This window comes from Columba livia, chromosome 3 (genome assembly GCF_036013475.1).
Source record: "Columba livia isolate bColLiv1 breed racing homer chromosome 3, bColLiv1.pat.W.v2, whole genome shotgun sequence".
Classification (NCBI taxonomy): Eukaryota; Metazoa; Chordata; class Aves; order Columbiformes; family Columbidae; genus Columba; species Columba livia.
This window is the reverse complement of record NC_088604.1, coordinates 57,514,809-57,540,159: the sequence shown is the minus strand read 5'-3', so window position 1 is coordinate 57,540,159 and position 25,351 is coordinate 57,514,809. Positions and strand designations below refer to the sequence as shown.

Here is a 25,351-nt window from a genome sequence, read left to right as displayed (position 1 = left end):
TCAAACCAGAAGACTCCTGATTTATGGATGAAGGAAGAGATGAATGAATCCTTTTAGCCAGAGTGCTTTGTGTAATAACTTGATTGACAAAGACTTTCAAACACTTTGAACAAAAGGTCAATAGCTCTGACTGTATTGAATAGGCCATTATCACATATACTGGCACAGATGTGGATAATATCTCAATTTTTTTTGCTTTATTCTTCAGACTCTGGCTTGTTTGGTGTCCCACTGTCAGTTTTACTGGAACAGGATCAGAAGAAGGTGCCAGGAACCAAGATCCCACTGATTTTTCAAAAGGTAAATAGGCATGAACAAGTCAACTTGTTACATATCTGCAAATGACAGACAAATAACATTCTGTCATGGATTTATTTGCTTCCTGTAGCACAGTTTTCAGAATATTACTCTAATCCATCAAAGTTATTGTAACTTTTCTTTTCAGCTTTACATACTAATTTAGTAAATGTGATACTTTGTATCAGACATATATTGAGTTCAAGGACTAAAGTTTGGGTTTTGTCTGGTCTCTGTGATTTAGGCAAGTTTACTACTAAGCCTGTGGAAACTGACAATCAGCATAAGAACCCACTGCAGCCAAATTCCAGCTGATAAAGGTGGTGTGACTTTCATTATCAGTAGGGCTGCCCTTTATTTTTTTTCAGAGAAAATACTTGAAATTCTGTAGAAATTCTCAATCCCTGGCCCACAGGCTGAAGCAACCTTTCTAGAAAGTGGTTTTCTTCTTTCAGAAGTAGTTTGGACCACAAGGCAGCTGGCTGGAAAACTGCCTCTGGTGGTGGCAGCAACTCTTTTCCAGATTTGTTGCTTTAGTGTGTGAGGAGATCCTTTGGCCTGTATTAAGTCATGGTAGATAATAGGAAAGATGATGGAAACCCTGGATTTAATGACAGTGTGTAATGGGTCTCATTGCATGGGAAGGGAGAGACCACAGCGTGTGGACCTGTCCTAACACTGACAGAAACTCAGTGCTGTGTCATCACCATTTCAGTAGGCTTGGGGACCTGCCTGTTAAGTTATTTTTCAAGAAACTGAAAACTCACTCTCTCAAAACACTGTGTCATTCATGCCAGAAATTAATTCCTCAGGATTATAAAAATACATTTCTGGGAAAGATGCTACCAGGAAATAAAGAAATCAAATGACAAAAAGTGATTGATCACTGTGCTGTTCTAGCAACACAGTAAGCATAGTTCTTCAGGAAGAAAATTCTACATAAAAATTTCTAGCTCATGGTTGTGATTTGTTTTGTAAGGTACCAACATCATTTGGAATACAGTTTTTCTTTAAATAAGAACATGAAAATAGAAAGTTTTCCATCTCTTCTACCTGTTCTCAACAGCATGTGCTTTCCAAGAATTGGAGATCTATATAAGCGCAAGAAAGAACATCTTTGTGCATACTGCTTTTTAAATGTACCTTGGTTGTCACTAGCATGAAACAAAATATTTTAGTAAAATACAGATTTTATTTCATTGAGGAATTGCAGTTAAAAATGATGACATAATCTAGCCTAGGAGTTTTCCACCTGGAAAATCTGAGGGTAATACCATTACATGTATCTCCAACAGAAGTTTCTGCTGATAATAATTCAGGTCTCTGGCGTCATTAACACCACGTAAAGCAGCCCTGGTAGAGATGACAAGGGGGTTTTCTACAGGCAGGCAGGAGTTCTGGTGGTGGCCAGTGGCCACCTCTCACTGCCTGCCAAGGGGCCACTTGTGAGTGAGCGTGTGCAGAGGAGCTGTGGCCACCGGCAGTGGCACCAGACCTTGTCTCCTCGCAGATATGGTGATGGTGGCAAATCACGCAGTCACAAATCCCACAACGTCTGTGTGTCTTGGCAGATGGGAGTGGCAGCCGCTGCTCTGGTGGAAGCTCAGTATGGGGAGACTTGGATGTGGCCAGTGACCACTTTTGTTTTTTTCTTTTTCTCTTTTCTAACCTTGTGGATTTTCCTGTCTGACCTTGTTTTTATGGCATTTATCAGGTGCATAAATACACTGGTAGGTAAACCCCCTTTAATTTCTGTGACTAGAGAAAACACAACTGTGTTGCATAATTCTTACTCAAGAGCTGGCACAGGAAGGTGTGTGACAAAGGCACTGTCCTAGTTAAACACTGTGAGAACCATTTGTGCTAAATGATGATGTCATCAGCTTTTGACATTTACAAATTTCTTTTGAGTACTTCTAGATCCATCCTTCAGTGGATACTTCTAGTCATATCTTTTAGAGAAACAGAATTTATGATATGTGTTTAAAGTACTTTTATGGAATTTCTACTAATTGATGTCTAAGCCCTATGTAGGATGCAAACTCTGGAGCTTGTTAGGAGAGTGCTGAAGCTTCCTTATAGCCTAAAAGTACTTAGATCTTCTCTGGTAAAGTTGTAAAAAAGGGTATTTGTGAGAAAGTCAGTACTGTATCTCTAATGTTACTTTAATTGATTCAGAGACATTTTAACAAGAGTAGTAATTGGGATTTACTTTTGAAGACAGAGTAATTTTGGAAAAAATCTGCTTCAGTTTCTGAAGGAGGTCTAAAAAAATACAGTTTTCTTTTTTTAATAAAACAGACAAATTCTCCTTTCATAATGTTCATATAACGGGTAAGAGCCATATTAAAAAGTTTTTTTCTACACCTACAGCAACTGTAATCCATTCATATTAATAAACTGTGTGTTTGCTTGTTACATATGTGCATGCACAAATACATGAATACACGCATACATACATAAAAGCTCCTTTATATCAGAACTATCTACCAGAAATTTTTAATTGGCATCTTCATTCATGCAATTTGCTTTGTGTTTGACAGCTTATTGCCCAGATAGAAGAGGCAACTCTGGAGACAGAAGGACTTCTTAGAATACCAGGAGTTGCAACAAGGATAAAGGTAAAACATTGCACAGATTTTCATCATCCTCAAAATATTACCTGTGCTTGCTGATTTTATGTTGTTGTGGAAATACATTTTAATCTCAGGTTGTTATGAAATCAAAATCAGAAAGCAAAATCTCTTTACAAAGAAAAGTGAGCTATATTAGCCCGGAAGCTGATGTTTTCATCCAGGGTAGTTCTGGGGAGAAGACTGGAGTTAAGAGTTTGAAGAAGAGTCAAGGCTACGTTTCAAATTGAGTTCTGCCAAAATCTCATTAATTCTTGGCACAAGCTTTCTAGCCTTTTGCATTTTCCCTGAACCGGTGTAAGCATTTGAACAGTCTTTCTGCCCCAGGAGGAAGCTTTTCTCTGGCATTGTGAGCCTATTTTAATAGCTGGACTTAACCTGTGTTACAGAGCAAGGCAGCCAGCATGGCCTCAAGAACCTCTCACATTTATTTTTATGAACAGCAATATAACTACTCAGCTCACTAAGCACAATCTTGTTAGGCACGTCTGTACTCACCGACACTTTGCAGAGCGAGTGCCAATTGCATGCAGACTCTTCTCTGGTATTTGCCTTAATGCAGGAAACTGAATACACAGTATAATTCATGCCAAGAGTCAATGTGTTAAAAAGATGTCCGAACTGGCCTTAAATTTTAAACAGAAAGGACCATTTAAGTGGATTCAGCTGTTTGAAGATGTCTGCCAGCCTCTGTTGTGTAGAACTCAGTCCTGCAGCTGGTTCATTAGAAACAAATGAAACAGGGAAATATTATGGAAATTGGCTTTGTTTATTTACCAGTAACTAAGATATTATATTTTTTTTACAGTTTTCCTCCATTCTTTATTTTCTGCTTTTCATCAGTTCTCTATACTGGAATGGTTTTGGAGTTATTTTGTTTATTTGTTTATTCTTTGAGTTTATCAGTGTAATACAATTTTGGAGGCAGAGGTTCATTTACCATTTGACTTTCATTAATTTTTACCTATTCATTTGTAGGAGCTGCTTCTTTGAATTAAGCAATTGTTTTGTTAGCAAAGATGTTAAGTTCCTTTACTTGTGCCAATAGAAAACTTTATAGAAAAACAAATAATTTAGCGTACTAAAGGACTGATGTTTTCTCTTAAGTTTCTTAAACTTTTTTTCCCCTAGAAAATATTTTCCTTGTGGTTTAGTTTTATAGAAAGGCACAGATTATCTTATGAAAAAATATTTTGCTATCTTACTCTATAGATTTTTAGAGTTAATTAAAAAAATGCATTGCATATCTGCAATACCCCATAGTTAGATACATTTACTTTAAAATCTAAGCACGGGTCCATTAGAATATGTAGTTGGCATTTCTGCCCTTGCCTCTCAGAAAAAACAATTCATCTTATAGAGTTGTTTAATACTGCATTTGCCACAGTGATTTGGTCTGAATGTGTATGGAGGAGCTGATGACACTCAGGGAGAATTTTCATCTGTATTTCTAAAGCTTGCCTTTGTTGATGAGCAGGAAGTCACACCCACTTGACTTTAGACATCTGAGGTAGGCTCTTTACACCTTTGAATCCCCTATGTAATCTGTGGAGACAGAAGATCTCTCTAGGGGACAGTTGAGAACATCCAGCTTTTATATCAACCTAAGTGTCCACCATTTTCTTTGGAAATAGACCCATTTTCCATTTGGACAAAGTTAAATTTAATGAGAACAGTATCTTAAAAATGTATCTAGTATCCACTGTCCAATGCGTCTTTCTTGTCCAGATAGATAAAGCCATATTTTTCCATAGCGCTTTCCCTCACTTCATCTCACAGACTTTACAAACCAAGCCAGTGTCTCTGTCCTCATTTTCTGCCTGGGAGAGCTGAAGCAAGAAGGGACGGACTTGAGAGAGGTGCCTTGGGGTCACTGGCCCTATACTGGGGCCACTTCCCTCTCTGCCGGATTGGGAGATAAATGAAGTGGCTGCAAGGCCGGGACCGATGCTTAACAGGAGACCAAGACAACTCAGTCTTTTCAGCGAATTTCCATTTGTACATCTCTGGAAGCCCAGTAATAGTACTGCCATGGGAGTAGGGCAGGTACATGGTGATGTCTACTGCCAACAGGTATCCCACAGTAACTCTTACATGAATGAATATCTCTGGTTCTTATAGTATATTCCATATGGCCTTGAGGCAGGCCCGTGGGTTTTCTTCCGGTATGATTTGGCCATCTATGCCTATTACTATGTGTTTTCTTTCAATACTTCTGATCCCAAATTTATCTTTTTGTAGCAAAAGATCAGCAGCTGGAATTAAGTGATATTTCAGGTGTCCTATTTTTTTACCCCTTTCAAAGTATGGAAAGTATTGCTGTGTGTATAATATGTGACTTCCAGCAGCCAAGTGTTATCGGTGCTCTCTCTATCTACTGTCTTTCAGAGTCTTTGCCAAGAACTGGAAGCAAAATTCTATGAAGGGACTTTCAACTGGGAAAATGTGAAGCAACACGATGCAGCAAGTCTTTTAAAACTCTTTATCCGCGAACTGCCTCAGCCACTCCTCACTGTAGAATATCTCAAAGCTTTCCAAGATGTACAGAGTGAGTAGTGTCCTTTCTGTCTCAGCTGCAAAGAACAGGTATCAGTACAGAGCAGTGCCTCTTTGCTGTAGCAGTATTTTCGCTAATAATATTTGAAACTGAAAATCAAGTTGAATAACAACAATATGACTTCTCCTGAGAAAAGACTGGGCATATTTTTGTTAATGTACAAATAACAGCTTTTGTAGAACTTATTTTTTAATAGTTAACACATAAAATGAAAGCACACTGCCTCTTTCTGATAAGATGTTGCAGGTAGTCGTTAGAAGCTATAGATAGGTTATAAGGAAATTGTGTATGATGGTATCAGTTTATAAACAATATTTGCTTCAAAAGAAAATAACAGCAAAGATCTAATATTTCTGCAGAAAATCTAACAAATGGTAATTTATACTGTTTAGGGTATTTTTAACAATTTACAATAGGAGAATCAGATCAGAATTGTCAGAACTGCTCATCATCCCAGATCCCCTGAGATCAGCAAGAGCCTGTCAAAATGTCTTCCTTGCCAACTGGTCACCAAGACAGCAAGTATACCAGCTGTAATTGAAAGAGAGCGGCTCGGTGATAATGAATCAGGAGTAAGAGCCCACATACATTAACTCCCCAGCCAGCACAGGAGTGCAAGTTTCAGAAAAATCTGTTTCCACAGACAGGCAGATAGACAGACAAATATTCTTAAAAACCATGGGCTATATCAGTCTGCGGGTTGTGTGCTGCCTTTCAAGGCAATTAAGTTGGTGGGAGTAGGGGGCTGGTGCTTGGGCCTGCTACATGGTGTTGCTGATTTTGCAGTGCTGAGGGGCAAGTTAAAGCTGCCAGAATGCTTTCAAATGGTGCTGGCAGCAAACAGCTCCTTAGGGTTGTTACACTTTGCGGATACTGATTAGAGCCAGGAGGGTTTCTGTTTCCTGCTCCTGAGCTGTCTGAAGGCTTATGTGGTTTTACTTACCTAGAAAATACTCAGGTGCCAGGGTCCAAAGCACTTTCTATATTGAGCCAAAGGATTTGATGCAAAACAGACATAGCACTTCATAGCCTCCCGTTGTTTAAATTGTCTGCTTGTCTTGTTGGTTACATGTAATAACATTAGGTTATAGAGAAAAGGGGCCATCTTTGTGACAGTCATCAAAATTCAATCATTATTTAGGTGAACAGACAGAAAACCTTAAGTAATGAATTTTATTTGGTTTGTAATCGTATTTTTGCCTACTTTCCTAGGAAAAGGTTGATTGTCATGGCTTTTTGAGCATTGTGACATGGTGTTTTGCAACTAAATTTAAGCTTTACTTTTAATGTATGAATTTCTAGAGCAGGTAGATAAACTATACAGGCATTTAAAACGTGTAAGTAGTGGTAACAGTGTATCACTCATTTAGTCAGATCCTTATTTTTTATAATGGTAGAAAGTAGTCAGAAAGGTTTGGTTTTTTTGTTTTTATTTCATCAATTAACTTTTTCTTGGTGGTATCTCCCAAACCGATTTGAACGAAACATATATGAAATAACAGTTCAGTTGGAATGCCAGCAGGGTGCACAAGAACAGCCGTGTTGAATTTTTGAGATAGTGTGATAAAACTACATCACGTGGGTATCTCCTTCTTCACTTGTTTTTATGTATGGTCTGATTCAGTAGGAATCTGCTGAGAAGACTTGCCAGAGCATGTCCTCTAAAGCATGACAGGAGGAAACGTATCACAAGCGACAAATGTGAGCGCTGGGGCTTTCTGCTGCTCAGCAGTGCCAGAACATAGGAGCTCTTGTAGCAGGTGGAGGAGTGCAGGGCTGCACTCACCCTGCATCTTGGGTGAATGATGCACCACTGAGCAATTGGGTAAAAGGCAGAATCAACAGCACTCTTCTTTAACTATAGCTTGCCATGATTGGTGCAGTGCTCACTGCTGTAGATAGGTGTTAAGCTTCTCTGCTCTTGGCTTTATCCCCACTGGTTTGCCATTGCAGCAGCTGCTGCTTATGTTGCTGGAGACCTGCCTGATTCAGCAACACGTGGTATTGATTCTGTGTGGGTGACTTGGGAGACTGTGCAACTGTTCAGGCAATCAGAGAAACTGTGAAAGCAGTATTGAATATGCCCTTTCATATGCTGGGGCACAGGCTCAAAAAAGGAGGAACTGACTGTTTCTTCTTGTAACATTGCAAAATAAAGAATCACAAGGCATCTGGAAAATACTGCCAGAAGACTGCTGAGTCATACAGCAACTGAATCCTAAAAGAACATTTGGAAATGAGTATCAGAAAGCAAGGATCTGCCAGTCCTTTGTCATACTATGACAATTAGCCATGTGTATGCATTCAGCATTTTGCAAGAGATTTCCACTTTGGAATCATGCCTTTTGAAGAGGACAAATGACAATTTTAAAATACTGAGGTTCTTGTGCTTCACTGGCAGATCTTCCAACGAGGAAACAGCAACTACAGGCTTTGAATCTTTTGGTTCTCCTTCTACCTGAAGCAAACAGAGACACTCTGAAGGTTAGAATTGCTAATCCTTTTTTCCTGCACAGATATCTTGTCTGTTTCTGTGAATCCACTGTAATGAATACTGTTGTCTTTTAACATTTTTTTTTTCTGTCCAAAGTTAATGCTGAAACTAGTGATTCTTTGTTTTTTTCATATTTCACAGAACTTCAGGGGGAAAAAAAAAGGCACCTTAGTACCCAAATTCCTCCCAAATGACTTCTAAGAATGACTTGAAATTTTTCCAGGAGATTGCAATAATAATCTCTTACAAGTTTTGCTCTCTCGCTTTTTTTTTTTCTTTTCCCAGAAGTCTTCATTTCCAGTTCGGAAAATAAACAGTGTTAGAATACTGTGGATGAGAGTTTGCTTTTATGAAATGGGTTTTGCTCTTCATTTTTATTCCCCACTTTTCTCTGTGCTGTTTGTTTCTACTTGCAATAAGCTAGAAATTTACACTTCCTATTGATATGTGCAGCACATTAGGTGGAGTCTTCCAATTTGGGCTTGTTCTTTTGTAACAAAGCTGTTCATCTTTTTCAGAATATGCTTACTATTAAAACTGCTACAATCAAAAATGTATTTGCAGGATTTGTATAGGATGCAGGACATCCTCTATTACATGCAAAAAAACCCCTGTTAGGTGTTATTGTTTAAACATTTCTTTTTGAGTTTATTTACTGTGTGGAAGCAGTCAGGAGGGCTCCTGAGTTGAGTTACAAATGTCTGAAATTGAATTAATTGAAGATTGGCAGTTTCTGACTGGCTACCTGTCATTCACAATGCGGTGGTTTACTCATGAATTGCTTACCTTACAGAACTAGCCCCTCCATGTCTCCATAACCGTGACAGCTGGCAATATTGTGTTCACTTTCAATTTAAGAAAAGCAACAGCAGTGTTTTTAAAAGCATCTGTGGGATGCTACCTATGCACCTACATAACAAGGGTTTTGAAAAAAAATCTTACTGTGCAGGGCTTCAAAGTCACTTGAATGCTTTTGAAAACGTTATCCACAAAAATAACTAGAATTATTTACTTCAGTTCTTAAAGGAAACAAAAATTGTGTTACACTCCTGTGAATAAACATATCCACACTTCTGGTATTGATTGTTTTTAATGTGGTTTTATGAGGGATGAAGAGCTTTTTCAGTAAATGTGTAACATCATCTTTCACTTGTAACTTTTTCATGTGCAGAGTTAAGCTCTAAGTTCTGCTCTTATTTCAGGTACTGCTTGAATTCCTCCAAAGGGTAATTGATCATCGAGACAAAAATAAAATGACGTTAAAGAATGTTGCGATGGTGATGGCCCCAAACCTTTTCACGTTTCATGGGTTGGGCTCAAAGACTATTGAACAAAGCGAGTTTGTTATGGCAGCTGGAACAGCAAATGTCATGCGTTTTATGATTCAGTACCAAAAACTGCTCTGGACAGTAAGTGTATTCTCCAAGTAGGGGTGGAAATAATAAATTTTGCAAATAAGGCATCTGAACAAAGAAGTAATGTGAATTATTGCCATGATTTAGAGAAAGATCAGCCCCATCCAGCTGGGCTCTTGCTCATAGGTCACTCTTATGGGAGGAAAACAGAATCGTTGTATCTTATAGAAGAGTTAAGCTCTGATGGTCGGAGTTTTTATATTGTATGTACCATATGAGAACTCAAAACTAAGTCCTTGAGGGATCTTTGTATTTGGTCTATCAGTATGCATTGTTATGAGGAATTTATTATTTTATGCTTAGAGATATGTATAGGAAACATGGTGTTTTAGTCCATTACCCTTTTGGATCGAACTTGATATTATATAAAACATGTTTTGACAAAACATTAAGTTGTGTCATGGTCTTAAGCAAAGCTCTAACTTAGACAGACTAGAGAAGTTCGGGCTTTGTTGTCCATCAGCAACTTTAAACAGTTTTGACCTTTGCTGCATGTGAGGGAATGCTATTATCACCATCACACAGACTAAGTGCTGAGTGAATGATTTTGGATGAGGAAAATAAAAACACTGCATGATTCCACCTCTCTGAGAGCTTACTGAATGGAATATAACATTGCAAATGGAGTGGGGTTTAAATGGTTTCACAGCTTTATATTACTGGAATCTTTAATTATTAATGGAAATAAATACTATTTTTTTTTTTGTGTTCTACCTGACAATCTGTCAGTTTTCAAAAATGTTGATAAATTAGTTACTTAAGGAAATTATGTAGATGTTCATACTTATATACTAATGAAAATACACTTATATTCATCTAGATTCCTAAGTTCATTGTTAACCAAGTGAGAAAACAAAACACTGAAAGCCAGAAGAAAGAGAAAAAGGACAAAGCTATGAAGAAACTTCTGAAAAAGATGGCATATGACCGGGAAAAGCATGAGAAACAGGAGAAGACCCCTAATGATGTAAGGAAACATACCACTAATAAGACTATAATCCCTAGTGAAAAAGTGCAAATAGCAGGGGGGATATCTACATTTATTTAACTGAGAATTTTGATAGATATCAAGTTAATATGGGTTTCATAGTTCATGAGTTACCAGCAGGACACATTTAGAGGGTTGGCTTGGTTGGTTGTTTTCCCAGATTTTTCAAAATATTTATATTTGGAAAAATTATATCCCACAGGTTATTTCGGTTTGGGTGTCTGAAACAAAAGTACCTTAGGTCTGTGTCTGTAGAGGAAGTAAGTGTTGTGGCAACACTCATTATTACTGCACTAGGTTTAGATGCATTGCTGCCCAATGAAGTCACAGCAGACCATGTGTTTACTTAAAAAATAAATACCTAGATTTCACTATTAGATATTTAATAGTGTTTGGAAACAAAGACAGCATTTAATCCTTCTTCCTCCACTACTGCACTCTTTGCTTCAATTAATCTGTAACCATTCCTTGTAAAGTGGAGCATGTCAGAGCATGCACAACCTGCCCACCCCAAGAAACCCCAAAGGGTGAAATAAATGTAAAAAACTCATAAACTGCTTCTTACGCAGCTGCTGTCCAAGTGTCTACTCCCAATTTACTATGGTATATATAATCTACAGTTTCGTATCTCTCCATTAGGTAATTGACTTCTGCCAGACCTGCCACTGATGTCAGGGCATAAGTTTCAGTGTAACCTTCTTCACACTCTCTTTAACAAAAACAAATAAAATCCCATGGCATTATAGTACTATTTTTTTTCTGTACTTTACAGGTATTTTAACCTAACTGTTCCCACTGCCATGGAAACTTTTCAAAAATATATCTCATGTACCTTGAAATTGCCTATTATTTACAATTTCATTTAAGTTAGTAATTATAAGTCTTTGAAGCTCATTAGCCTATACAGTATGGTATCTTAATTAGAATGCATTTAAAATACATTATTTCGAAGTTACTTTAAATACATAAACATGTAACCCCAAATATCTGTATCCCGAAAACATAATGAGTACGTAGCAGATTTAGTTGGTATGAAAATACTACCTTGTGGGTTGAAGTAATATTGAAGATTCTGGTGAATTAGAGACATCTTGTGGTAGCTTGCAAAAGTGCATTGGTCTCAATGGTCTGTTTTTCTTACCAAGTACGTGTGTGGCAAACTGTTACAAAAAGGGGTTGTCATATTCTAATAAAGGCATTTTTTTAAGCAATAAAGCCAAAAAATAGAATATGGCAAAGGAATATGCTATAATGTCCCTCAAATCTGCTTTGTAAGTATGCCTTTTTTTTTTTAATGTGCGAAAAGCTGGATCCTTTAGACAACTGCATCTGATATCTGCTGGATACATATTTCAGTGTTCCTGCCTCATTTTGTGTGCAGTATTTTTTACACATCTCTTAATGTCCAAAATTAATTAATTCTCCATACATCACTTTGCCTTGCTTTCATATCTATCTGTATGAAGGAATCTGTACACAGAATGAGGACTTACTTGCAATTTTAAAATAAAGGAACGTAAATGCTGACATTTGTTTTACACTGTAAGAAAGGGATTCTTTGACTACAGTTCAGTTATGATGAGATTACACTTAATGCTGCCATCCTCTGTTCAACAGAGGAATAACAGCAAATACACTGAAATAGGCAAATGCTGTTGAAACTTCAGGTATTGAATTTCTTTGTAATTCAGTGCTGTTGGTCTTTTAGAGTAAAATATGCCTTTTTAATCCACTGGGGAGTTAGGGCTGAAATCTCCTGTAATACCCAAGTGTAAATGTAAAGTTATTCCTTAAGAGTTTTCTTTAAGCCCTAGAAATCTGTGGAGATTTCCTTCAAAATTAAGTGGTACAGTTTTTCACAAATCCTTCATGCTTATTTGAAGCATTCAGTAATTTGGGTGCCTGAGAACATATTACTCTTAAAATCATATTCCCAAATTGGTAAGTCTTCATTTTGAATGACAGTCTTATACATTTTTGCAAGCAAATACTTGTCCCATTCTTTAAGAAGGAGGAATGGGTTTTTCTTTTTCCCCAATTTTCGGTTTATACTGCCTTAATTTGAAATTGAGGCGATTTACCTGTACAGTTCCTGAACTGCATTCCACTATTAGATAGCAAGTAAGCCAGCCAGATTCGTGGTGATTCCCCACTCCAGTGAAGACTGTTTAAAAGTTCTGAGAGTTAATTATCTTGCATGCAGCTGAACAAAAGCTAAGTAAAAGTTGCTATTTTCTACCATATGCTATGGCACGCCACATGGTGAAACGTAGATGGACAGAGCTTGAGTCACTTTCATGCTCTTCAGAAATACGTAAATATCTGCATTCTTAATGGCAGTCAACTCATTTGGATAAAATTTCATCTTATCTCTGATAAGGGCTCTCTATCAGATTTCTCCTTTAAAGACAGAGGCTAAATAGCATTTACTGTAAACTTTGGGCAAGATCTCTGTACAGCGCTGAGAGTGGTTAATGTTAGAGGGCTCATGAGGGTTGATTGAGAAAGAATAATAGTAGAGGGCTTGTGAGGGTTAATTGCTTTTTGGGATACTGATGCATACCTGTGTCTCCAAGTCTGTGTTAGGGATTAAGTCTTTGTGGTGTTGTTGGGGTGCATAATGCTCTAGCTAGGGAAACAAAGATGCCCTCAGGACTGGAAATTTACCTACTAGCACAGTCACATTTATACCGTCTGTTATTGTATTCCTCCGTATGTTGCAGTTGTTCCAAAAACAGTCATGTTAGCAATACGATGCAATGCTGTTGGGCTTATCTAACAGGTTAGAATAACCATTGTGTTCTATAGTCCTTCAGTTTGCATAACCTTTTTGAATTTTCACAGTATAACATTACTGAGTCTTGCCGAATTTGTTATCCGCTGCATTGCCAGATTATTTACTAAAGAATTGCTGCCTGCTAAGTCATTTGTCTCTATGTCATTTTACAGTTTTTTGTCCCAAATTAAGTGCAACACTTTACAGTTCAAAGACAACAACTCCATCTCCTTTTTTTCAGACTTTATCTTGCATGTAGCAAGATCCTTTGGAATTCCAGTCTTGTTCTTCATAATGTTCATCTCATTCCTGCCTGGTATCATTCTCACATTTCATGAATATATATTGTATTCCATCATCTGAGTTGTTAGTGAAAATACTGCATAGTCACTTTGTTCCTCTTTTAATCTAGTCAGATGAATATTTGTGTCATGCAAAATGGAACAGGAGAATCTGGAAGAGACCCACCCCAGATCCTATAGCCAAGCAGCTGCAGTTCTTTTGTGACATACAGATTCAAGTCCCTCTGAAAAGAAGGGGTTTGAAGGAAGACAAATACCTCACAGGCAACTGCTGTGCCTGCTGCAGACTGAATGCGGGCCAGTGTATAGTCCATCAACTAAGGATGTATCTGTCTCCAGGTTTTTAAAGTGTCGAAGTGCCTAACTTAGCCAGAGGTTTCAGCATTGCAAACCTCATCCCAAGACAGCCTGTGGGACAGGAGGGAAGACTCGCAAGCCAAGTAGTGGTGACCCACCCTTCAGTGTATTGTCAATCACCTTATAGGTACTTGGCTTGCATGTTGTGATGTGGAGTCCTAACTTGGATGTTTTGAACTGTGTTGTGCAGAAAAGAGATCCTCTGTGACTCTGCTCCTAAACATTTTATGGCCACATTTCTTTCTCACTGACTTGCACGGTGAATGGGCTAGAGGATGCTCAGTATCTGTTCTCTTAATATAAGTTGAGGACCATGAACATATTGTGCAGCTGAGCATGAGTTCTTCTGTATATGCAGGTGGTGGAAGTGCAAAATGGACTCACTAGCTGAGTTAATAATAATTCTGTCTGAATAAACAAAGTAATTATTCTGTTTGATCTGTGACTGTAATGTTACAGCTCTGTGGACATTCCTTGTTCCTTCTCTTGTACGCTCAAAGCAGGCGAGTTTTTAAGTAATTTATCGTATGTCCATTGTATAGAAAAAACCCATAACAGGGTAGATAACACTAGCTGAAGGTTGGAAAAAACCCATTAAAGTCAACTGAGATAAAATGTTACAGAATTTTATAGAAAAATTAAAACCAATTTAAATTTACCATGTTGAAAGACAAGTTAGGGACATATGTAAATAACTATTTCATCCTCAAAAGTTTCCTTTCCTTTAGCCAGGATCACAGTGGTTTTGAAAGAGACAAAAGATGTTTAAGCAGGTGTTAACTTCGTAGCCGACAGCTACAGACATTGTTTCCATAGGTGGAGACTTTAAAGAAAATATTTTACAAATTTAGGGATAAATTTAGGGATTTGCTCTGTGGTAACAATTGTAGCCTTATGAATTTTTGATTCCACAATTACTCTGAGGCAAATTCTCAATTTGGTGATCTTAGTGCTTTAGGCATGAATAGTTATTATGTCTAGTATTTTTTAAATCAATAAATAAAAAGACTGGATATAGAAGGATTATTTGAGTAAAATTACCATAGCTCATCACTTGTGCTATAATGAGCCTTTAGCTTTCTCAGGAAGCTGTGCTTCTGATTCTGCTCACTTTTATACTTGTTCTATATTCGTTTAACTCAGATGGTTTCAGAGAGGCTATCCTGGATTCACAGGTGCCCAGATTTGTTCATTGATTATGGAGGTAGAAGTGTTCAGCCATAAAATTGCAGTAAATGTAGGGATAAAATAAGAGCATGAATTGCCATAACCAACCTTGACTGCTGAGACTCCTACATTTCATATCAAAGTGAGTACATTTGGGTAAATGGTAATGTAGTATGAATAGCCAAATTACCTCAAGATTTCCAGGAACAGAAATTAGGACCTTATTAATAAATACATTAATCCTTTTGTAACTTCACATGTCGTGTACTGCAAGTTGAAAAGAAAAACTGTCCTTTGGAGCCTGTAACTAATATGATTGATATTCGTCACCTAGGATTTTTGGGTTGAAATAAAATAAAAATCCATTACGTAGCCATACCTGCAGTTTGACTAGCTGAATACATTCTGGAGAATGAAAAATAGGGAATAAAAGCCATTTTAAAAATAAATTATATTTGGAAAGAGGGATCACTTAAAGTGGACTTACCTATGAATACTTTGATTTCTTTTTTTGGCATGAAATTCAGATTAAATGAATCTGGAAAGGTTTCTTGTGGAAGTTTTAGTGGGGGGTGGGTGGTGCAGGGAGGTTGCCCGGATTTCATGTGTGCAGCAAGTCTTTTTTGTATCAGTCTCATATGCTTCTTATCATGCTGAAGTGTGTTCTTAATATAGCAGTAATTGTTATTCTTAACATCTTTGAAAAATAATTAAATACTACTGTTCTTTTGTTCCAAAGTTCTCCCTGCTGTTAAAAAGAGATTTGAAGGTGTGATGTAATTTACTGAATTACTGTGTAGTTATCGTATTTCTGCAGTGAAGTGTCGTAGATCGCAGTTCAGTGTACTTACAGAGCACTGTACCAAGTTACTTCTGCCATACTGTGTTTTGAGGAGCGCATCAAAGCCAGCTGCAAGCTGCTTTGCTCCAACACCGTTATTGCTTTGCAGGCTGATGTTCCTCAGGGAGTGATACGGGTGCAAGCACCTCATCTTTCCAAAGTTTCCATGGCAATACAGCTGACAGAAGAACTGAAAGCCGGTGATATAGTAGCCAGGTTTCTCAGCCAGAAAAGGTACGAACACATTTTTGTTTTGTTGTTGTTTTGGAAGAATATTATATGCATATATTTATATGTATATATATTACATTATATCAATATATATTATAACAAGAAAAAAGTTTTAAATACTTGAAATCCAGGTGACTTAATGAACTTTTGAGCCAAGTTTAGCCTATTAGAATACATGCTTGAGGAATTGAATCAGTATTTCCAATGTCAGTAAAGCTCATGAAGCCTTCAGGAATACATGAGTGCTGTTAGTAAAAAATTAACTGCTATTTAATCTGATGGGTCAGTCATAGTTTTGCAACTTTCTGGGAAGAAGATAGAAGAGAACTTCAAGTAAATAAGTCTAGGAAACAAAGAAATGAGGAAAAGAGACAAAAAATATTTTGTAAAAAAATGCATTTATATATAGCAACAGTATAGGTGTTGGAATATAAATACGTGCATATGTTGTGCAGGTGGAGTGATTTAAAAGGAAAACTACATTTGAGTCATCCAAATACCTTTAGAAAGGGAGAAGTTTTAATCAAGCTTTTACTTTTGTCTTTATAAATCTGAGAAAGTAACAAATCAGAATAGACTTAGGAAAAATAAAATGAACACACGAGTGCAACCATGTATAACTATTCGTGCTAAATCAATAATGTGCTATACTAGTTGAGCTTAAGAAGCTGCATTTTCTTAAATGCTGTTTTTAGAAGTTTAGACTTTGACAGAAAGTTATTTTCTGGCTGTGCCTTCACATATATTATTACAAGTAAGGAGTGAGAATAATGGAATCCCTTTGTAATACAGGAACTTTATTCTTCCACTGTCTTTTTTGTTTTTACTTCTTTTAGTTGCAGCAAAATTAAAACCAGCAAGAATGTGGTTTTTCCCACCCAACCATAAGGCTTTTTTTTTCAGAAATATGAAATGTTTGAGGGCAATACTTATTTTTGTAGCAGCAGTGAAAGGAAAATCAGAGGGTAAATATCAGGCTACTTGCTAATAACAGTGGAATTTTCCAAAACCCACTGTTTCTTCACATCTATCTTATTTTATCTTTTCTGTAGTATATTACTCACTTGCAGGGCTATTCATTTGCCCTAGCATGCACGGATATGCTTTTTCACTTACTGTATCAGTAAATTAGTATAAAAATGAAGGGTTTATGACACGTATAGGTTTACGTTAGACATTAGGAAAAGGTTCTTCACCCAGAGGGCGGTGGAGCACTGGCACAGGCTCCCCAGGGAGGTGTCACAGCCCCAAACCTGACAGCGTTCAAGAAGAGACTGGAGAGTGCCCTCAGACACATGGTGTGAACTGTGGGTTTGTCCTGTGCTGGGACAGGAGTTGGACTTAATGATCCTTTTGAGTCCCTTCCAACTCAGGACATTGATTCTATGATTCTAACTACACTGCTGATGGTAATTAGCTTAATTTTTCCTGGACATGTCTACATGGTGGGCATACAAGCTCTTTCACAATACTGTTATTTATTGTGTTTTGTTCTTGACAGTGGAAATGTCCAAACACTAAAGAAAGAAGACGTCTTTCTTTATGAAATAGGAGGAAATATTGGTAAGAATGGCTTCTGAACAACTTATTTTGCTATTAATAGAATAGGATTCCATTGGCTTCACTATGGTTGCATTTTTATTCATGTTCCCAGTTCTCCCTGACACTAAGGCAGACAGTTAACCTTGGGGAGAAGGAAGCAGAGGTGTTGGTGTGATCATCATATCAGTAGTATCTTCTTACCTCTTCAAGGGGATGCTCACAGCTGTAACAGATGTTCCTGGTACATAGACACAGTGAAGAAGCACAGAAAGCTTGGATAGGAAGGTGCCTGAAGTTCATTTTACTCATCTCTTTGTATTGAGGCATAATAAGTGATCTTACAATCCTTCATGCTCTGCATTTGAGCATTGCTTGCAGGTTCCTTTGGGGAAAAATGCTCAACCAGAAAGATGACCTAGTGATAAAATTTTCCAACAGCTTGTCTTTCCTGCTCTGTTTTCTAGACCCTCTTGATTAAAGCAAATAGCATATGGGTAAGATTAATGCCAAAGGATCATTTTGAACACAATTCTGAATTTTTCTTTGGTGAATGCAGAAGTGTTTTTGCCTTGGAGATCAGTTTCTAATCACCGTATTTTTCATATGCTCAGGAAAAAAAATATAACTAGAAAGCAGTATTGGATTTGACTTACATTTACATTTTTCTTATTAACTGTGACCTCTTAAACTTTATTTGAAGTTATAAAATTATATTAATACCCTGTACTTTTTTACTTTGCAAGTTTAAATCCTGTATGTAAATTGCTACTTCCAGCAATTTTCCTTTTTACTTAATCACTATTTTAAATCAATTACTTTTGTGTGTGTGTGTGTGTGTGTCTAAACCAAGTGACTTAAAGTAAATTAAAAATAACACTTTTCTATATTCTGTACAACAGATATGTTTCAGTGTTTTTACTAAGTCCGATGGCAAAAAAGAAGTTACTAAGATAGCTGGATGCCAGATTAATGTATCATATGTTCCCTTGCATTTCCAATATGTACAGACATTTGTAAGACTTTTTTTAAAGGAAAGGAGTATATTTTTCTTTTACAGAGATTTGGTCACTATAGAAAAAAGTTTTTGTAGCAGAATTGCAGTGAAATTGAAATAACTTACTATCACTTTAAACATGTGACAGGAATAGTATGGATCGTAGAGAAAATACATTACTAGTTGCAGGTTTGTTTTGTTATGAAATAGGATAGAAAGCTTAGATGTTTCTTCTGTCTAAATACTTCCAGACAATTTCAACTTTAATCAGCCCTTACAAATACTCAGTTGAGATAAGATAAACTCCATTACTATAACCTGCTGTACATGTTTAAGTAAACCAGCTGTCCTGATCTTTGCTATTCTCTTTCTGCCCAATGTGACTCTCTCATGGAGAGGGACCCCAAAAGCAAGAAGACTCGACAGGCTCAAGGGACACTCATGTGCTTACACTTATGCTCATAATTGCAGCGTGCACAATGCTCTGATCCAGTCCCCGGGTAGACAGAGGTGCTGAAGTCTCCAGATGTTTACTTAGTACTGCATAGAGCTTCAGGGCACCGAATGGGACTTCTGTCATTGCTTTGTGACCAGGACTGGGTAGGGACATGGCAAACCACTGTCTCTGTGCTCTCACTGCCTGAACACGCTGCACTGTGTGTGGGAGAGGGCTGAGTTCAGCAGCGTGGGCAGTACAGGTCATGTAGGCTGGGATAAAAATCCTGGAGGGAAGACAAGCTGCCACCTGGCAAGGAGAGTGGATGAAGAATGAGCAGATGGAGACCGAGCCTGGTTGAACAGGAGACTTGCCTTCTCGCCTGCTCTGCACAGGGCACCCAGAGAGCTGGCAGACAAACCCAGCTGCAGCATCCCACCTCTGCTCACCTCCTGCTTCTGGAGCACAGGGGCTTGAAATGTCTGGCTGGCACACAAACTATCTACCCCAACCACTTGGCATGGTGGAGTGGGAGAGGGGCTCTGCTGTAGGGCTCCAAATGCGTGAGATGCTTTGCCTGTTGGGGAATGGGAAGAGCATGCAGATCTTGATGGATCAGCATATGCTATTTTCATCATCGCTCTAGACATAAATTGATTGCTTGTAACACACCAAGAACTCTGTACTGCTGTTTGTTCCTAGGGCAGTGACCTTTACAAGTGCTGTGCAGAGCTGCTGACCCAGAGGAGCAGGGTAGGGAGTAAACCTTCTTAGCGAGGACAAACCTTGCTGAAACTTTCAATTTAAGAGTGGGAAAATAACCTGTAGTTTTAATGGGCTTCTATGTAAATGTGAACCATAAGAGGACCAGGGCATTGCTCCTTTCCTAAACCTTTGCAGAGGGGAGCTTCCATGTGCATCATCTGTGTGAAAAATCGACCTAGAACATACCACAGAGGTGACACAGCCCCTACGCTGCTCCCTCCTTCCTCTGTCCCCTTTCCTCCCCAAGACAGATAGGAAGGGCAAGAGCACTTTAGGTTTTAGCTGCATTGTCCTTTGGTTTTGTCCCTTTGCACACAAAGGGCTTGTAAACCTAAACTGACGAAAGCAATGACAGGAACTTTGAAAATTGTTTCTTTGGTTTTTGATACTGATGTAACCATGTATTTCTTCTGTTTCTTCTAGGTGAACGCTGCCTTGATGATGATACCTACATGAAGGACTTGTACCAGCTCAACCCAAATGCTGAGTGGGTTATAAAATCTAAGCAGAGCTAAGCTCACAGCTAATGGCAAATGAACAACTTGTGGACTTACTTCGTAAGGCTGAATGTTTCAAAGGGATAATGTGTCCTTTCAGCATTCAGCTGTTATAGATAATAATAGAACTTTATCCAGTTTTAAAAAAAAAAGTGATGGAAGCCCAATAGTGATTACCAATAAATTTTCAGTTTTACTCGCAGCAACATTTTGGATATAGCACAGTTTTCCCACTCATATTTGAAATGAGAATAACTACCTTAAATATTTTAATGGCACTAATCTACCTCCCATCTGGTAGGTCTTATTTCAGAAAAATTTATTTTTCAAACAGATGTTTAACCTCTTTATATTAGAGATCTACAATCTGTTTGTGTAGAGTTGTGTTCATATAGGTCTGTACAGTGCTAATACACTGGAGAACCAAATCCTGATGAGCACTTCTGAATGGTACAGTATTAAAAATACCTAAAACCAGTCATATGAATTTCCCAGGTGTGAAATTCACAGGAAAAAAAAAAAAACAAAACAAAAACAACAAACCTGCAATGCAATATATTTTGTCTTTGGAAGTCCTAATTTTGTTCATTTTCTAGGTAAGGTTTGATGAAAACTATTGAAAAACAACTGTGAAAATGCTTTCTATGCAGCTTTTTTGCTAGGTCTTTAAAATATTTTTTTATTCTTATTCCAGTTTATTGTATTCTTGAGATTATTTTAAAAAAAGAGGAAAAAAAAAAAAAAGGACCATGTGACAAGGTGAGTCATTTTTGTAGCTCACCACTCTTGGCAGCGTCCTTTCTGGAATATTGTCAAGCACTGGAAAGACCTTTTGGTTCTTCAGCAATGAGATGCAGCTGTGTTACTTATACTGGTTTTGGGTTTTTTGGACATCTGATAGATTGCATTTGGTGAACTGCCAAAACCTGCCACTTACTAGCACAATAAAAACTTTCAGGAAGAATAAAATAACTATAGAGGGAAACTGTAGTCTGAATTCCACAGGTAGCAAACCCCCAAACCTTTCACCCAAAACCAGTGGAAAAGTCTACTGTGGAGTTCACATGGGTTTTTTGGTGTTATCTGTCATCGGCTTTATGTCTGGTCTGTCCTGGTTGAGGCTGGAAATGCTGAGGCTGATAGATGCTGTCTAAACCACTTCAAAAATTAATAGTCCAGTGGTGAACCATTGCAAATCCTTCTCTTTGCAGGGAAGGACTGAAAGCTCCCCGTGGATTTCACTGATAATGAATTATAAGCTGATGTGGCTTGTTGCAGCACAAAGAGCTGTGGACAGTGGCTCTGGAGCCTCAGTCCCACAGCAACACTTTGGGCTTCACCAATTTGTGTACTGCTTTACAATTGATGTGTAAACTAGCTCAGCCATGCTTAAGCGCTCACACCTGTGTGCTGACTACCTGAAATAACTACTGTGAAATTATATCCTTGGGATGAAATATTTTCTTTCTGTGCACACGCAGAATTATATTGACCTCGTAGGGAATATTCTACATACAATCAAGGACTGAATGACATTCTTTTATGTGATCAAAGCTGATTAAAGGAATAAAGGGTCTTTCTGCTGAGCTTTGGATACAGGCCCTGACTATGTTGTTCCCAAAGTAACCACTGGAACTCTCCGTTTTATATTTAAGCAGTGAAACAGAACTCTGAAAGGTCATAGAAGAATTAGACATCTACTAGTTCTATTTGTTATCCACAGCATATGAACAATTTTGGGGGCGCAAGTATTTATTGTTTTTTTGAAGTCAAAGGCTGCCTTCATATGGAAAGGAAGCACTGAACGCTTCTCAAATGCAGGATGAATACCACAGGAAATTGTTCTAATGTGACTGCGCTCCCCTCGAAGCTCCGTCTCGTTGGGTACCCCTGGGTGATTTAGCACTGTGCCACTATGGGTGAGCCCTGTGAGACAAATCACTTCTGTCAGTAGAACAAACCACACTCCCTGTTCTTTAAGTCTAAGCAGTAGAGTAGAAAAACAGTACAATGCTTAGGTAAATATTTATGAATCTAATGTAATAAATGTAAGGTTTTTTTGTAATGTAATACAAAAATGATGTGCATTTTCATAATACATTATAGTTCTGTAAAAATTTGCTTGTTACTGGAACTCTAGATGTTATTTTAATCAGGAGCAAAGTGCAGATGATAGGAACAGCTGTACAGTTTCAGTGTAAAATTACAACCGCCCTGTAGCTATGATCTCTTAAATAACTTTGTTTCTGGTTTAGTGCCATTATCTTTTTTTAATTTAAAAAGCTCTTTTATAATTAAATGTTGTTTTTTTCTGACTTCTTTTCTCATTTGAATTCTTATATTTGTATGTAAAATACACACAACTGACACAAGCAGTGATTATTTTTTAATTTCACACTTTGTCTTTGTAGATAGTTTGTAGTTTTGTGGGTGAAAAGGAGACATTGATTAAGTTAGAAACAATCTTGCAAAATCAATGCCTGCTGGAAAAGGAAATACTGGTTAGAAGTTTAAAACTTTGATGCAATCACAGCGCACCTTCACTAAATCCGTAATATAACCCTTTATTGGGTATACACGAGGGAACATCATTCCTCTCAGCTTTTACTGAAAATACTGGCTCTTAATTGCTCATAATTAAAGAATTCAATTAGGGCACAAGGAGGAAGTCCAAAACGCATTCAGGTAAGCTGATAAAAATCTTTTATAATTAAGAAGACAACACTGCTTGGGTTCCTTATTTGGGGCAATTTGGCAGCCAAACGTTGTTTAGCTGATGACTTGGGAAAACACATCCACGGGTTTGGGTTCTTTTTACCCAGCTGACAGATTAATTGATTCAACACTTAGTGCACAACCCTGTGCCGGCAGAGCGGCGGGAATGCATCCGGTGCAGCAGGACCAGGATGGGGGAAGGAAGGAGTGGGGCAGCACACCTGGATGTTATGGAACATGTAAGGTTGGGTTTATGCTCAAAAATCGTCCTCAAATGTATATTGGGGGCAGGGGGAAGGGTGTGCAGTGCTTGCATGGGCTGTTGACACCTTTCTCGTGCTGCCTGCCCTCTTCAAAGTGTTTGTGCTCATTTTCCATAGCCTCCTTTACTGCCCCAGCTTGTGTGAAGCAGGTGTACCATCCCTGGAGAGCCACAGGTTCTGGGAAGAAAGCTGTTGTCTCGTGTTGCAGCTCCACAGGCAGTGTGTGTGAGTGTGCTGGTGAGGTTTCACGAAGGCGGGAGGGAGGAGGAAGATCCTCCCTGTCAAGGCCAGGCTGGATGGGCTCTGAGCAACCTGATCTAGTTGAAGATGTCCCTCCTTGTTGCAGGGGGATTGCACTAGATGACCCTTGAAGGTCCTTTCCAACCCAAACCATTCTATGATTCTATTGGTCTATGATTCTATGAATGGGTCTGCATGGATGGAAGCATTGACTGAGTTTCCTTCAGGCGTTTCAGTACCCAGTGGCATGACTGAGAAGAATTCAGGGGCTAAGGAGATGTATTTTTATCCAGTGAGCACAGATGGAGAAGGAAACTTTTGAGAAAGGCCTCCTAGAAACTTTTTCCATTATTTCTTTGTCAGATATTCCTTTTAAAACTAATGGAACTGTCCAATCAAATACATTCTTTTACTAAGAGTTAAATTGCAGCAAAAAGCTAACTTGGCAAAAGATTTACTAAATGAATGACTTCCTCTGTATCACACTTAAATATATCTGAGGATTAGACCTCTATTGTGCTATTTTTAAAAGGTTGCAACCATTCAAAATGAATAAAATGAATACATGGTTACATCAATATTTACAATAATTATTTTTTATGTAAAGCAGTGCTTATAGGATCTTCAAACCGCTGTTTGTGTTTGCACACAGACCACATCTGAGGCAGGTAGGTAATTATTATTCCCATTTAACAGCTGGGAAAAGTGTTTATAAATGGCTTGCTTGCGGCTAGAAGGGGTGGGATCAATCTGATTTGTAGAAACCAAATATAATCGTCCAAAAATTGTTTTAAAAATCTGCCATATTGACAATAACAGAAGTACGGCAATCACAAATCTGACTTCAGGGGACTGTTTTAATAAATACAATACTGTGGGTTTTAGGCTGGTTTCCAAAGGAAAGGTGTCTGGGCTAATCTTGCTGCCTATATGTGTCTTCCCCTAATTACTTTTGCATTTCTTAGCAGACTTCAGTAATTTTTGGCAAATGGGGTGGGAGGAGGGAATGTCTCAAAAATAATTAATTTTCCACGAGCTTCAAAATAATAAGGTACTTGGGAGACAGAGGCAGTACAAGTCTGTTGATCAAAGAGAAGACCACAGCATCAACTCAGCCTTTATTGAGGCACCGGAACAGGTGTGGGGGAGGGAACCTGTGCATGCTCTGACCATGGAGGGAGGCTGTGCTTGGAGCTCACAGCCAGCCGTCGGGAACTGGCATCAGGTGTTTGGATGCCAGTGAAAGCACCTGCTTGTGTTGCCTTCTGACTTCTGAATCTTCTTTGCTGACTTGATGTGGGTGATTGTTGCTGAAGCTGCTGCACTTCTCCTGGGCCGGCTTTTGTGATGCAGCTTCTCCACAACTTCTGGTTAGTACGACTCATCCCCATTCCCTCTCTATGGACTGAACAACTAAGTGAGCACCTTCCCAGCCTGAGCTGTACCTGCAGTTAATGGTGTTCACAGGGGCCAGGAGGTGGGTAGTGGTACATCTGCTCTCTCTGCTTGTAGGTCTGCTGGAAATTACCTTCATCCTGAAAAAAGATCAGATCTAAAATTGGTCAGTAGCCAGGGACACCCTTCACATACAGGTTTTAAACTCTAGTGGGAATGTAACTTGATGTTCAGATCTTCTGTTCCAAATCACATGGAGGTGGTGGTGGTTCAAAATCCCTGCAGATGTTGCCATTGATTAGTCCTTTTTGGGATGATTGAACGGATCCTTCATTCTTCCTGTGGCACTGTAAGACCAGTGAGTAGCACTCGTGCACACTGAGAGCTGAAGTCTCCATACCTCACCTGCCACATGAGCTTTGCCCTCTGTGTTAGCATGACATTCC

At 38.3% G+C, this 25,351-nt stretch overlaps 1 protein-coding gene across 7 annotated transcripts in view; it reads left to right on the top strand.

Moving 5' to 3' along the window:
- Window positions 1–22,607, top strand: part of ARHGAP18 (Rho GTPase activating protein 18) — a 96,372-nt gene extending 73,765 nt beyond the window's left edge. For 6 of the 7 annotated variants that reach the window (XM_065056917.1, XM_065056918.1, XM_065056916.1 and 3 more), the window contains exons 7-15: window positions 209–300; window positions 2,841–2,918; window positions 5,319–5,478; window positions 7,889–7,971; window positions 9,184–9,390; window positions 10,217–10,363; window positions 15,937–16,061; window positions 17,560–17,621; window positions 20,219–22,607. In XM_065056917.1, the coding sequence (XP_064912989.1) occupies window positions 209–300; window positions 2,841–2,918; window positions 5,319–5,478; window positions 7,889–7,971; window positions 9,184–9,390; window positions 10,217–10,363; window positions 15,937–16,061; window positions 17,560–17,621; window positions 20,219–20,310 (1,046 nt within the window). In that variant the 3' untranslated portion in view covers window positions 20,311–22,607. The remainder of the gene's footprint in view (window positions 1–208; window positions 301–2,840; window positions 2,919–5,318; window positions 5,479–7,888; window positions 7,972–9,183; window positions 9,391–10,216; window positions 10,364–15,936; window positions 16,062–17,559; window positions 17,622–20,218) is intronic. The other variant, XM_065056921.1, reaches the window with a different exon arrangement.
- The last annotated feature ends 2,744 nt before the right edge of the window (window positions 22,608–25,351 follow it).